Source organism: Falco punctatus (assembly GCF_963210335.1).
Source record: "Falco punctatus genome assembly, chromosome: 9".
Taxonomy (NCBI): Eukaryota; Metazoa; Chordata; class Aves; order Falconiformes; family Falconidae; genus Falco; species Falco punctatus.
In genome coordinates this window covers 32,404,375-32,417,882 of record NC_137589.1, presented here as the reverse complement: position 1 = coordinate 32,417,882, position 13,508 = coordinate 32,404,375, and the positions used below count along the sequence as shown (strand labels likewise).

Here is a 13,508-nt window from a genome sequence, read left to right as displayed (position 1 = left end):
TGGAAGTGGTGGACTCTCTTGGAGGTAGGTTGTGGCATTACACATAAATTTGGGGGTTTATATGGCCTCTGTGGTCATGTGTGAGATTTGGGGGTCAGTGAAGCTGAAATTTGCTGACTTACTGAGCATGCCGAAAGACACACCTTAAGGGAATTAGCGGTGGCTAAGCATGGTAGGTCTGTTATAAGAAGGTAGGAGGGCTTCTTAGGTGTTTGGCTGTGTTCCCGTTGGTAGCATTATTTTAATGACTGGATTGTATAATTAATGTCTATGCACGCATAGTTTTGGAAAGACCTCTCTTATAATTTTAATTCCAAATAAATTAAAAAAAGGTGGCTTGGGGGAAAAAATTCTTCTGGTCAAATCACCTTTATTTATTTATTTATTATTTTTTAAAGGCATTTGAATATAAATTGTGAGTAATGGACAACTATGGCCCATCTGTAAAGATTTTAGTGTCAAGGAATCTTTTCAAGGTGTTTCGATCTGCAGTCTTTCTCACAAACAAAATATAATTAAGAAAAGACGTTTTTGCAATGCAGGGCAAAATAGTAACTTGATCTTGTGCAAGATGTTTCTGATATGGAATTTACAGCCTAGCTTTAACTTTCTTTTATCATTTACCAGTAGCATAAAAGCAAGATCCTATTTTATCTGTAGCTGGCACTTTCTTAAAGATAACTTTCAAAATCAAAGAACCAGAAGAGCTGAATTTATTTCTGGACTATCAGCCTGCAGTTCCTCTATGCACAAATTCCAGTGTATCCGTTTGCTAATAGAGTGTTTGAGCACCTTACCTTGACCGCATCTTGCTCTATTCTTAATACATAGCACGTGCTCTTGACCATTTTTTCTGCAGAGTGATTGGGAGCATGCATTCTCCTCAGGCCTAGGAAATGGTATTAATCTTCTGCTGTGTACTTTCATTTCATTTCCTGTAAAAATCCATCTTCTGCTACTGGACTTGACCTAAGGTTAGATGTCAAAGGAACAAATTACTGTCACTTGCTCGATACCCCAAGAGTAGCTATAAACAGCAAGTTTTATAACTGTGCTGATCCTTGAGATATATAGTGATAAATATGCTTCTACCAACCAAGAGGTAAAAATAAAGTTGCGTGGATCTTGGTGATGTATATTATTTGAAACTGACACAAATGGTACAGCTGCATCACTCAAATAGTTTTAAAAAGATGAAAAGTAACACTCATTGTATTTGCCTGCTTTAAAGTATTAATTAATGATTCTTGGGTACAATAATCCAATTAATCCACTAGCACTGCTTTTAAATCCAGCAACAACAAATTCTTTATTAGATGATGTGGTAGAGTAACAAACTAGTTAACAGCTAGACTAGGATAACAGTCTAGCTAACAGCTTAGCATGTTCACTACTAGGACTCAGAGTACTAATTGAAACTTAAGTGGAACAATTTTCTGCTGGGAAATGCAGCATTAGATAAATCTTGTGTAATATTTTAAAAATGAAATCTTGACAGAAAATGTCAGAATGATTTGAAACTGAAAGTATGTTTCATTTTGATGTTCTCCTTGTTTTGTTTGAGCTTCTTCTCCTGTAGGGTGACAGCCAGACTGTATTATAAAATATTGGACTCAATGAATAATGATAACAGTTGTACTAGTGGGATGTTACACTGATTTTTTTTTGTTAATCTTTTTTTCCTGTGTTTTTACTCTATCCAGATCTTGGAAATCATGATAGTTTAAAACAGAGAAGAAAAAAAACAAACCCCAAAAATTGTTAGTATTGCTTAAGGGATGGGAATTCCATCTTCCAACAAACTTTAACATAAATTAATGCATGAGGCACATTTTTAGCTGGTTTTAAAATGTAACTGCTCCTTGGGAGTTACTCCATTATAAAAACTAAGGGACTTGGACAGTGATTTTGAATATAATGTCTTGGGCTGTCAGGATCTTTTAAGCTTTCTAGCTGTTGATTTGCACTGGCAGGATAGAATGAAGATTGCATATTGTGTTGCAAATGCTTGGATGGTGCTAGCTAGAAAGCCTCTTCTGCAGGGTATGTACTAAAAGCCGGAGAAGACCTGCAATATTTTTATGACACAATAAAATTCCTTCTTATTCTTAATTGGAGATGGACTAAAGGAGTTTTCTGGATGTATAACATGGCTATGGATGCTAACACAGCTCTGCTGATGTAGCATATCAAACCATGTAACTGAGCTCAGCCTGCTGTGAGAGTGGGTTTTTTTGCTTGGTAACACCCATCTTTCCAACAACGCTGCAGTGACCTCAGTGTTATGATGGGATGGGAAGTGTAGGACATGTATGGTTGTCTCATCTCACTGATTAATGGGAAAGCTTCCTGTTGCTCTGCCCTTAGGCTACAAAATCCATTAACCACCCCTTGTGGTGCCTGAAATTTATTCTGGCCATTACCATCAATTAGAAAGTTAATAGTGTGATGATTACTGAGCTACAGTCCTAGCTATTTGTGTGATTTATACCAGGCTGGGATGGAAATGGGAAGATGCAACACTCAAAGAACCACTTCATAAGCAAGAATCTGGCATTAAGGGTGTGGTGATGTTAGTATGTGACGTATAAACATAGGGCAAGAAGAATCATTAGCCATTCTCAATTCTTCTAATTTAAAAGGCATCTTTTAATTTAAACGTAAGGAAGAACAACTTTAATGTCTATCACCAGTAAGCTGAAATATTATTTTTTTTGTTGTTGTTGATGACCATAAGCTTTGAGTCAGGCTGGGCCTATGGGAATGGTTTCATTCTGAGTTGCAGTGTTTCCTGGTGGAAAATACTCTGGTGAAGAAAGGGTGGAAATTTGCTTCCTAACCTGTTCATTGGTTTAGACAAATAAGTCAGGTGGACAAGGCGATCTTCTGGGCTGTCTTCTCCACTTGTAGTCCACCATTCCTCAAAAATTTTCTTAAGGTAGCAAGGAACAAGCTTGTTGCCAGTAAACTTTCATTTCTTTCTTCATGGTCTGCTTCTTTATTGAACATGATGCTCTGATGCAAATGGAAAAAATATTGAAAAACAGTACTATGGACTTATAGAGGGAAGGAGAAAATGCTTGGAGTGTACGTAGTCAGATGCACAGGTATAAGTAACCTATCAGCTTTTGGTATATATAAATTAGCTCCCAAGAATCAGTGGTACTACTGGAGTTACTGATCCTTCCAATATGCATCCAGGCACCATGGCACAAAATGGCTTATAGAAAGAACAGGAGAGATTGCACTAGTGTTTCAGCCAGAGCACCACTAGTGCCATCCTCTTGAGTCTTTCACTGAGAGGGCCAAGTGGAGGTCTTGCTTTGATGGGCTGTTCCTTTTTTTCTTACTGAAAACTTTCACCTAGCATTGGATTAGAATAAAGTGGTTGTGATTGCTAGTGTCCCTACATTCTTCTTGGCTTTTTCTGCTTCTGTCAGTGAGGAACTGGAGATGAGTCTTTCAGGCCACAAGAAGATAAGAAGTTAGAAGGGACATTTGAGGGGGAGAGCTTTGGAGGGTCATCCTCTCTGCTGCTCAAGGAATGGAGGTGAAAGTCCCAGTTCCTTCTACTGCCATCTTACCTTGCCCTCGGTGGCAACATCCACTCTTGCTGGGGGTCTGTTAGCCAGGCAAAATAGGTGGTAAGTCCACAGTTCTTTTGCCATGAGTTCAGTCCTTGGCCCACTTCCTTTTCCAAAGCTAATGCTGTTGGTGGATTCCTACCATCATCTCTGGTTCACCTTGACAGAGGGATTCAAAGTCTCAGATGTACTACTACTTGTTTTCCTAAAAATTTCCAAATTGCAAAGGGCTTTTCTTCTACATGGCCTTTTGAAAGGTATGGAAGATGTGTTGTATGGTGAAAGTTGTGGCTTGCTGAATTCATAATGGTTGGGTTGTACCAAAACCATGTGTGTGCTCAGTGCAGCCCAAATCGTAATAGGACTGGGGATGACTGTGAAAGTGACCTATACCTACAGCTTGCATCAGCAGGTGGAGGTTTAGCCATGTGGCTACAGATTTGGGCAGGCCTTTACTAAATATATGTAAAGGGATGGGTGATCCTTACTTTGGCTACGATAGAGACAGAGGGACAGGTATTCTCTGTTCAGGTTGCTAAACTGAGTTGCTAACTCTCAACTGAAATGGCAGGGAAGGCAAGTTAGCAAAATATTTTTTTTTTCTTCCACCATTACTTTAAGTGGAAATAATCAACTCATCTGGGTCACCTACAGATAACATCTGGCCCTCCTACCCCCCTACTTCCTTCCTTTCTGATTTGAGTAAAATTTTGAATAACTGTCTAATGTAATATGTAAGCTCTGGATTTGGATAATAAAATATGAGCTGCTTCTTCTGCTTGTCACATCTTCAATTTATTTATAGCAATAATCAGCTGAACTATATTAAGCCAAAGAAATTTGAGTGTGTATATTTCTGCTAATTCAGATTATTCCAAATGAAAGTTGATTAAAAAGGAGAAGAAAGAAAATGGAGTTAATTTAACTGATTATGCAGAGAAATGTCAATTTCATAGTTTCCTATTGTTTCTTTGTAATGTTTTTTACCCCTTCTCATCCTGCAAGTCTTTTTGATGTTTTTTGTAGGTGGGAAACTTTTTTTTGTGACAAGAAAATTCTTTTCATAAGCGAAAAAAATCCTCACATTTCAGTAAACTCATATAAAAAAATCATAGCTTTATTTCTCGTAAAATCTACAGTCACAATTCAAACTGGAAGAAAGACATTTTCAAATTGAGGGTTAAATTTGTTTTAAAATGCACATTTAAACTGTGTTAAATTTTGTATTTCTTCCTTTTGACATTGATATTAAGGCTCTTTCCAGTCTTTATTTACACATACAAAACCTGAGAAAACTTACGCTGTCAGGATGGAGTGGGAAGTCAGTGGAGCCTGAGGGAACTTGCATTTGGCTCTGTCACAGACTTCCTTCAAACGTAGGATTAGTTATCTAGTCTTTCCCTCCGTTTCCCCCACCTAGAAAGTGGGAACAGTAATACTTGACAGTCTGCTGAGGGCCTCATGACAAAAAAGTCATCAGAAATGTGTTCACTTAGGAAGTGAGACATGTGGGTCTCTTGACTTTTGAAATATCTTCTTTTCCTTTACCCTGGAGATATCTTTGAAAGTTAATTCCAACCTGCCAGGGTAAATTTGAAGTGTTTTAATGCTGTGACATGTGCAGTGCCATTACAGACATTTAAAGAAATGCTAACCCTTTGGCTTGTCACTGCTGTCAGACCACTTAACACTGCCCTCTTGAACCAAATTCCAAAGGCAAAAAAAGCCTCTCTGAACTAGCTTCACTTTAGCTTAATCCCTGCTTAAAGCAAATGAGTTATAGCCAAAAATCAGCCAAGATTCATTAATAAAGTGAGGAAGAAGAGGCCAAGGAAAGCATAAAGTCACAATATGGTTGGTCCCAAGCTGCAGAAAGGCCTTTAGCATAGGCAGTATGTCAGGGACACGAATTGGTTCAGTGTTGAAAGGCCTGGGCTGCTCAGTGTAATACAGGAGTTTTACAAAAAATCTTATGTTCTACCATAAAATTTCCATGGGAAAAATTCCCCAGCCTTTTTAATTTGATAGATAACCTGTGTGCTGGGGGGCCACCGGTAGCCTTTCAGTGTCACCTCAGGAGAGAAACTTGTAGAAATGAGAGCAAGGTCTGCCTCTTTGCTGCATGGAAACTGTGTCCAAGGAGTCAGGATTCACTGTGTTTACATCTTGCAACTGCTCTTCAATGTGGAGGCATAAAACTCCCCTCACAATGTGTCAGTCTATGAGCTAGGCAAACAGTTGCCATTAGAAATGGGCAAGACCTTGGGGAATTATTTATACATCGATTTAGAAAAAGCTGGTGTTGAGAAGTGTCCAGGTGAAGCAAGGTAATTTGTAAAGCAGGAGTAACCTTCTGTGAAAATAAAGAATGGGATAAAACCCACCAGTTCCTCCCTGAGAGAGAAGCTGAGATCAGACATTATTACTTTCTCGAAAAAATACCAGGGTTACACATGAAGGAGTTAAATCAAAACAGGCATCAGACCAAAAGTGTTATCTATCAAGGGCTTGTGAAAGGCTTAATAGGAAGAACATGTGAACTTAAATAGTTAGCTGTTGAAGAACACTTTGACATTACTAGCTTTTGTGAAACATGGTGGCATGGCAAAAATCAATGGGAAACTTTAGTGCTTGGCTATAAAACCATAAAGGAAAGAGTTTCAATTTAAGTGATGAGGGAATAGCACCTCAGCCTAGAAAGATACCCAGAGAGAAAGAATGCAAAAGTCAACAACTCTACAGCAGAGTTTACAAACAGGCTTAAAACATTGCACATAGGATTACAAATATGTTCCAAAATTACTAGCTGTAGTACTTTTCACATTCAGATGTGAAAGATAATTTTTAATGTCTTAATTATTCCTTTATTCAGAAACCTCATCAGTGAAAGCCTTTTGTAAATGTGACCTGTGACTCCACAGTTCTGCCTTCTGCGATCTGAGAGCCTCCTATCCGAAAATCTGCTCATGTAGAGATCAATATGATAGCAACTGGCAAATCTTGTGCTTAAGGGGCCAATCCCTCTGGAGGCAAACCAGATGGCAAATGTAGTTATGCAGGAGGTTGGAACAGGTGATCTGATAGTCATTGCTCTTTCTTAAAATACTTGACTTCTGCCAAGGCTGAATTCATGAGCAGAAATAGAAGCAGGCTAAAGCAGGCTAGAGCCCATCTCTTCACGCTGTTTCTGGTCATGACAGGCTGCCCCACCTCTGCTGCTCCCTAACCACATTACAGATGCTTCTGGTCCTGCCTCCCAGGGCTGGTTGCCACTCGGACAGCAGTTAGAGCAGCAAATTGGAAATGTGGAGGAAGGATGGAGAGGAAATGATACATAGACAATCTTCTCATGGTGTTGGTAGAGGAAGCAGTCTTCCTTTTAATACGTGCAAACAAGCTGTAACTGGTGGAAAAAGAAAGAAAAAAAAAGTAAATGGTGCCAGTTGAAGTGATTGCTTCTTAATGATGTGTGCTATAACAAGGAACTTCATCTGTTAACATGTATCTTTTAATGTATCTTTTATGGGAAGAAAGTGTATTCTATTAGGCAGGATGCATGATGTTATACAGTTTAAAGTCTGCATGTAATATTTTATTTTTCTTTTTTTTTTCTTTCTTTATTTTTTTTTTTTTTTTTGGACTGTTCCAGAAAGATCTTGTTGCAAAAGAAACCTTGACCAAACAATGAACAGAGTTGATTCTTCAAGTCTTCAACATCTTGTGTAAAATAAGTACAGACAACCTTAAATTTGTAACAAAGAAGGGTAAACAGCAACTTGCTAGGGAATTTATTTAATCTATATATTCAAACTGACAGTCCTCTGAATTTCAGTCTATGCTTCTTAAGAAAGAAGAAAATTTCCATAGGGTTCATGTTACTGCTTGATTCAGAATGCCTATTATAATTGTGAAATATTGGGAGGAATGGATTGAGATATATTCATGACAGTAGGTGGACTAATGGAATTCAGTGGCTTTATTTAAAATGTGCAAGAGTTTATTATAATACTGTAATAGAAATGTCATTTACCCTGATGGGAGGAGAGGGAAAAGCCCTGTCAATGAATAATAATGAAGTTATTTAAATGTCAACTTTCTTGCAAATAGTTTGCAAAATATAAATTATTCTACATGTTTCTAGTTTTGTTTTAATTTATTACTTGGCGAGTCAGAGCTTCAGTCCCACAGTTTTGGTATTTTTTATACTGTCATATGAACTAGTAATAATTAAAATGTTTATCTTCTTGGGTGTTTGCAGAAATGTCTTTCTGAACTCTGAAAAAATAGGGAGTCTGGTTCTAAACAGCTACCAGTAGAATCTGGGATTTAATGGAAGCAATTACAACTAAAATGGTGGGACAGGTATGAGGTTCAGAATTGAGTCTAAATACTGTTTCTGAATATTATTTTTTTACTAAGTATCATCTGCATTTCAGTAACATCCACAATATCCTAACACGTATCTTCCCCCCCATATTTTGTTAGGTTTATACACACATCAAATCTCTTTGCAGAGCTTCCCATTTCAGACTCATCTGGACTCATTTTGACTTAGCCTGTACTAACTGTACCAAGCAAAATCAAGCCAAATTGAAACAATTTACACAGGGATGTAAATTAATTTGATGAAACATTTATAAACATATAAACATACCCTTTCCCCCTAAAAATTTGAGAAACTATGGCAACAGGCATGTCTACACAGGAGCTAAAAAAGTAGAGCTTACTGTTCACTTATTTACATATAGTTAGTTCAGTAGCTGTGGCTTTTCAGCAGATGGATCAGCAGGTGTAGTGTTTCATTCTTGTGTTTTCAGCTCTACAGGTCCTGGGTTTAGTCCTTCTCAGATGATTTTTCCAACCATTTGCTTCCTCTGTTCATGTTATACATATGCACTAAACCCAAGTTTTCTCTGCAGAGCTTCAGAGAAGCAGCCTACCGCACAAAGCGTGGGAGATGTTGGTTGTTACATATCCGTTCCCCTTCAGATAACTGAGATTGAATTTGTTGATCCTACACTGTTGTTACTGCCTACACTCTGCTGAGGTGCATCTGTCTTTTGCAACACTTCCAGGTTAGGCTGGCTTCCTGGATCACCAAACAGCTGACAACATTTTCATGGGTTAGGAGTCTCGTGCTGCTTTATACGCCCATTTAATAAGACAAATGAAGAGCTCATTATCCAGGCTGCTTATCAATGCCTGCTCATATACATACATATAATAGGAATAAGATAAATGCAGGTTGGTGGTACCCCTAGGTTAGGTCCCAACAGAGGCTTCATGTGTATGCAGTGTTTCATTCAATACAATTCTTTTGTTCTGCTGCTCTCTGTTTGTGTATCTGTCACCATTTCTTTGTGTTAAAACACTTCTAGGTGCCCATCTGCTGTTGTATAACATTTACCTCCCTGGTAAAATTAAGGGTAATTGTAAAGTGCTGTAAGAGAAACAGCAGCTTGTAACTGGGCAGGTAGGACTGGCTATTGCTAGTTTAGAACGTGATAATGTAAGTAAGATCAAATAGTAGCTCTGTTGATTTCTTGTGTATTTTTTCATCTGCAAAAAATGATGTTTTTTTTCTTTGAAGTCTTTCAGTAGCTTTTATAGATGTTGACAGAAGCACATGCTTCCATCTGTATATAACATTACCTGTAAATAAAACTATGAATGCAAAATAATTGCTTAGAGATTTAAAATAAGAAGTGGCTGGCAATTCTGAGATTACCATTTGCAATAGGCCTTTGACATCTGTTTGCCTGTGCTGTGGCAGGGGTAATGGCTGTTATTCTTTAGAAATTTTAAAGCCAGTATTATGTGTCAGATACTCTTTACTCCTATCCCCTCTTGAAGGGTTTCATTTTGAAATCACTGTCACTGTTATAAAGAACTGCATTACTTCTTTAATATATGTTTTTCCTAACTCATCAGGTTGGATTTAGTGCTTAAAATATTTATGTGTCTTTATCAGCCCAAACTTCACAGTTTTGGTTTTGAGGCAAACCACAATAGTAATACTAATTCCTGAGAAGGCCAGGTGATGAGGTGGACAATGTAACCAAAGTGAACCAGCAGTTCTTGGCAGGACTGTGTTCAGCATCTTGCTGTAGCTTCTTTCACTTGAATTCTGGCACATCTCTGAGTTATTAACAGAAATAACTGTAACGGTATTCTCATTCTCAGTCCACTGAGGAGATAGCTCGGTTAGTTTACATGTGCTCCTGAGAGAGATGATCTTGTAAAGGGAAGATCAATCAGTAGATGAGAAGTTGACATTAATGCTCTAACCAACAAAGGTCATACATGTGCACAGGGGTGCATATGTTTATTGGTGGGAAGGAGGGAAAGGAAAAAGCTATGGTTGTAAACCATAAGTCAATTGTTACATGATCAGGACTGATACATGCAAATGCTTCTATAATGTTCCTGAATAGAAAGACTCAACTTCAATGCAAATCCACATTTTAGTGCAATTCATCTTAATGGGTAAAACCCCAAGCAGCTGCCTTCTTGTTTTATTCATATACTGATTGCAAAATCTGAAATCCCAGAAGCTGTAGTGTGAATGTAGGTGTAGAACCTGATCCAGAAATTTAACACCCTGCACCCTACACACATGCACATGTAAAAAGGGATGCACACACACCGACTTGTAAACGTTAATTGTCCTAAATACCTTTGTGAATTTAGTCATTGTTTCCCAGATATGAGAGAACCTGGAAATAACGGGTGCCTAGTCTTTACTTCAGAATGACTGGTTTTGGAGTGATTAGCAGAAGGGAAAAATCCATGTTACGACTTGCAAGTGAAGTTCTATATGGACCCATTTGTATGTTTCAAAGACAAGATGCAGATTTATTATCTGCAAGAATATGTTATACTTTTAAATGTCTCTGTTACCCGGATACATGTCACTTTTCTGCAGTGTGTGGATACCATCTGTACTGGTTTGGGCTGATTATCTAAATGCCTTGGATATTAGGACATAATTCAGGCAAGGACAAGCTGCATAATGAACAAAAGCTATGTTGATAATTGATCTTGATTCCAATTACATGTTAAGGAGAGACATTACAGGAACTCTGCACAGTCTTATTCACTTGTTTTGTTTTTTCCTAAGAGATGTAGTCAGTGTCTCTATAGGCAACCCTTGTATCAGAAATATATTATTATATATAATATATATCTTTAAGCAAGAATAAAGCACATGTGTCCATGTTCTCTGATAGTTCATGTGGAAAAAAGAAATAAAAATTCTAGGTGTAATGTTTGTGTAGTTAGGTTTTCAAAGGGACATCAATGTTTTTCACAGAAAACTGAACTCCAATTTCACTGAACAATCAGCTGGAGCAGCTATTTTGGAATATACTTAGAAAAGACTCATCTTAACAAAATTAGTCTAAGCTTGAAGTATACAATGAATTGATAACTTTAGTCTCTTGCTGTCTGCTATTTGGCATTTCTGACTATCATTATAGTCTTCTATATGCAGAATTTAGCATTTCTTATCGTACATGTTGATTTTAAAATGCTTTGGGAAGATGCTGGTTTAATTTTTCCTAACCTAATTTAAATGCAAATTATAAGCACTCACATGATGCTGTGTGTATATAATTAAGTATCATTATATACTACATGAATCATTCAAAAAGCTCTAGAGAGCCATTCTGTTATGTAAAGCATGACTTATATTGAAAAGCCGCCAAGTGACTTGTGCTTTTGTGAGTAAGTGTTTGTATTTATGAAATGTCTCTTTGAATTGTAGGTCAACAGATTATGGGACAACGTATGAGAAACTGAATGATAAAGTTGGTCTGAAGACTATTTTGAGCTACTTGTATGTTTGTCCAACAAACAAACGTAAGGTAGGTGATAGCAGGGTTGGCCTGTTTTGACTTTATGATGCAATTTCTGTCCCGGTGATTTCTCCCAGTTTCCTTAGTATCTATTACTATTTAAGTGGCTGGAAACTCTGCCTCCCTCCCCTTGAAAATATATGCGGCTTTACCAAAGTATCAGCCACCTTGTACTATCTATACTACCTACCAGCGTATTTGATGGCATATATGTTAACAAAATATGGTCATTAAATGCATAGGCATAATAGGCGTCATGCATTTAATTGTTGCTTACCTCCTGAATCGTGATGCGTTTTGTTGTCTGAAAGTGAGACTCATTAGAATGGCAGAAATGCACCTACAGTGACCAGATTGTATGTAACATTATTTCTTTTAAGGGCTCCCAATAGTTAACTGAACAGGATTTGACAAATTCCTGCAGAGAAAATGCTTTCTGAAGCCCTGAAGGTTTTAATGATGCAAGCACCCTACTGACTAACAGTTTATTAAGAATTTAGAATGCTGACATGTTCATAAAAGATATCTGATGCCTTCTTTGAGATCAGGTTTTGATAAAATTTTTGTGTTTTGGACGTATGCAATAGGAAGTGATGAAGCACAGTTGACGATGATGACTCGTATTCTTGCATATACTAGTAAAAAATATTGTGTTTAAAGACTCTGCACATGCTGTTTAAGAAGGGTTTAACTCTCGTTTTTGGTGTTTTGGTGTGGAAACTAAGAAGTAGTTTCAATCGTCCTGAAATTACTAGCAATTTAATTTCAGATATCCTCATATATTGGTCCAGAAAAGAAAAGAATCAAAATGAAATCAAAACATTATTAAATAAATGCCAGTGGTGACACCATTGTCTGCTTGACTTACTAGCTGTGAGGCTATAGTGCATATGCATCAGGTGGAAGGCCTGACTCAAGCTCTTTATCAGACGGAATATGAACCTGGCTAGAATAGTTTTCTATCCTTGCTTTCTGTCCTAGTGGATAGTTCAAGTTACTAGAAGCAAAACTGAATTGTATCAGCAGAAAATGCTAATGAAGACCCACCTCTAAAGGAGGCTGTGTATATTCCGGCAGCTGAGGTCACTATGATGCTGGTTTCATTATACTGAAACACCTATGTATTCTTTAAGATAGATTGTAAAAGGAAGAGGGAGCTGTCCTATCCAGGGAGTAGTTCATGTTTAACTGTTCAAAAGGAACAGGCACTTCTAGGCATGAGTCATTTGTTCTATTAAGAAATTGACCCTGGGTTGATACAAATCATGTCCTAATGTCACCTTCTTTTCTCCAACTGACTTTAAGTGGAAGTCCATACCGCCAGCTGGGGTGTAGACATGTGACAGTGTATAAGTAATCCTACCCTCTACTCCCCCATCTGGCCCTGTGAACAATGTTTTGCTCATAACCAAGAATCTTTGACTGATGTTCAGGGACTTTCTTCCTTCCCCTGATGAAACAATGTTTGCAGACACTGGAACATAAAGCTAGAGTGGACTTTTAGTGTCATACATTCCACTTCTTTGCTACAGGCAGCTGCCTCATGTGGTCCTAACAAGACATCTATCAAGTGCTCTCTTAATGGTATTCTGGTTAATGGACTATAGCTGTGGAATTCCAGTCCTTACCTGTTCTGATGAAGTTAGGTTTTGCTGGAAGACCCTCAGAAACAGAAGTTGGCTACCATTTGTAATGCCACCTGATTGATTCCTTATACCTACCTGCATAGCTATGATTATACAGGACCGGAAAAAGGTGTAGGAGTAGAGAGATAAATGATTGTAATCAAAGCAATCAAGAAACAGTATGAGTTCAAGTGTCCTGATGAAAATCAGGTTGAATTGGGATTAAATGGTCCCAAATCGGTGGAGTGATCTCTTCTCATTGCAGCTGATCCCTGATGAAGATATGACACTTTTCACTAGAAGCTAAAAAATAAATCATCAGATCACTGAAATATGCTTCAGGTTTGAGGTTTGAAAGGTTAGTCTCTTGGCACAGAGATTGTGGTGTGGAAGGTGTGTGTATATATATACTCGTGCCTGATGTTTGTTGGACAGTAATAATA

The 13,508-nt window shown here is 37.8% G+C and overlaps 1 protein-coding gene across 4 annotated transcripts in view; it reads left to right on the top strand.

Moving 5' to 3' along the window:
• Positions 1-13,508, top strand: part of SORCS1 (sortilin related VPS10 domain containing receptor 1) — a 317,456-nt gene that overhangs the window by 116,943 nt on the left and 187,005 nt on the right. For all 4 annotated transcript variants that reach the window (XM_080403463.1, XM_080403462.1, XM_080403461.1 and 1 more), the window contains one exon: positions 11,350-11,449. In XM_080403463.1, the coding sequence (XP_080259589.1) occupies positions 11,350-11,449 (100 nt within the window). The remainder of the gene's footprint in view (positions 1-11,349; positions 11,450-13,508) is intronic.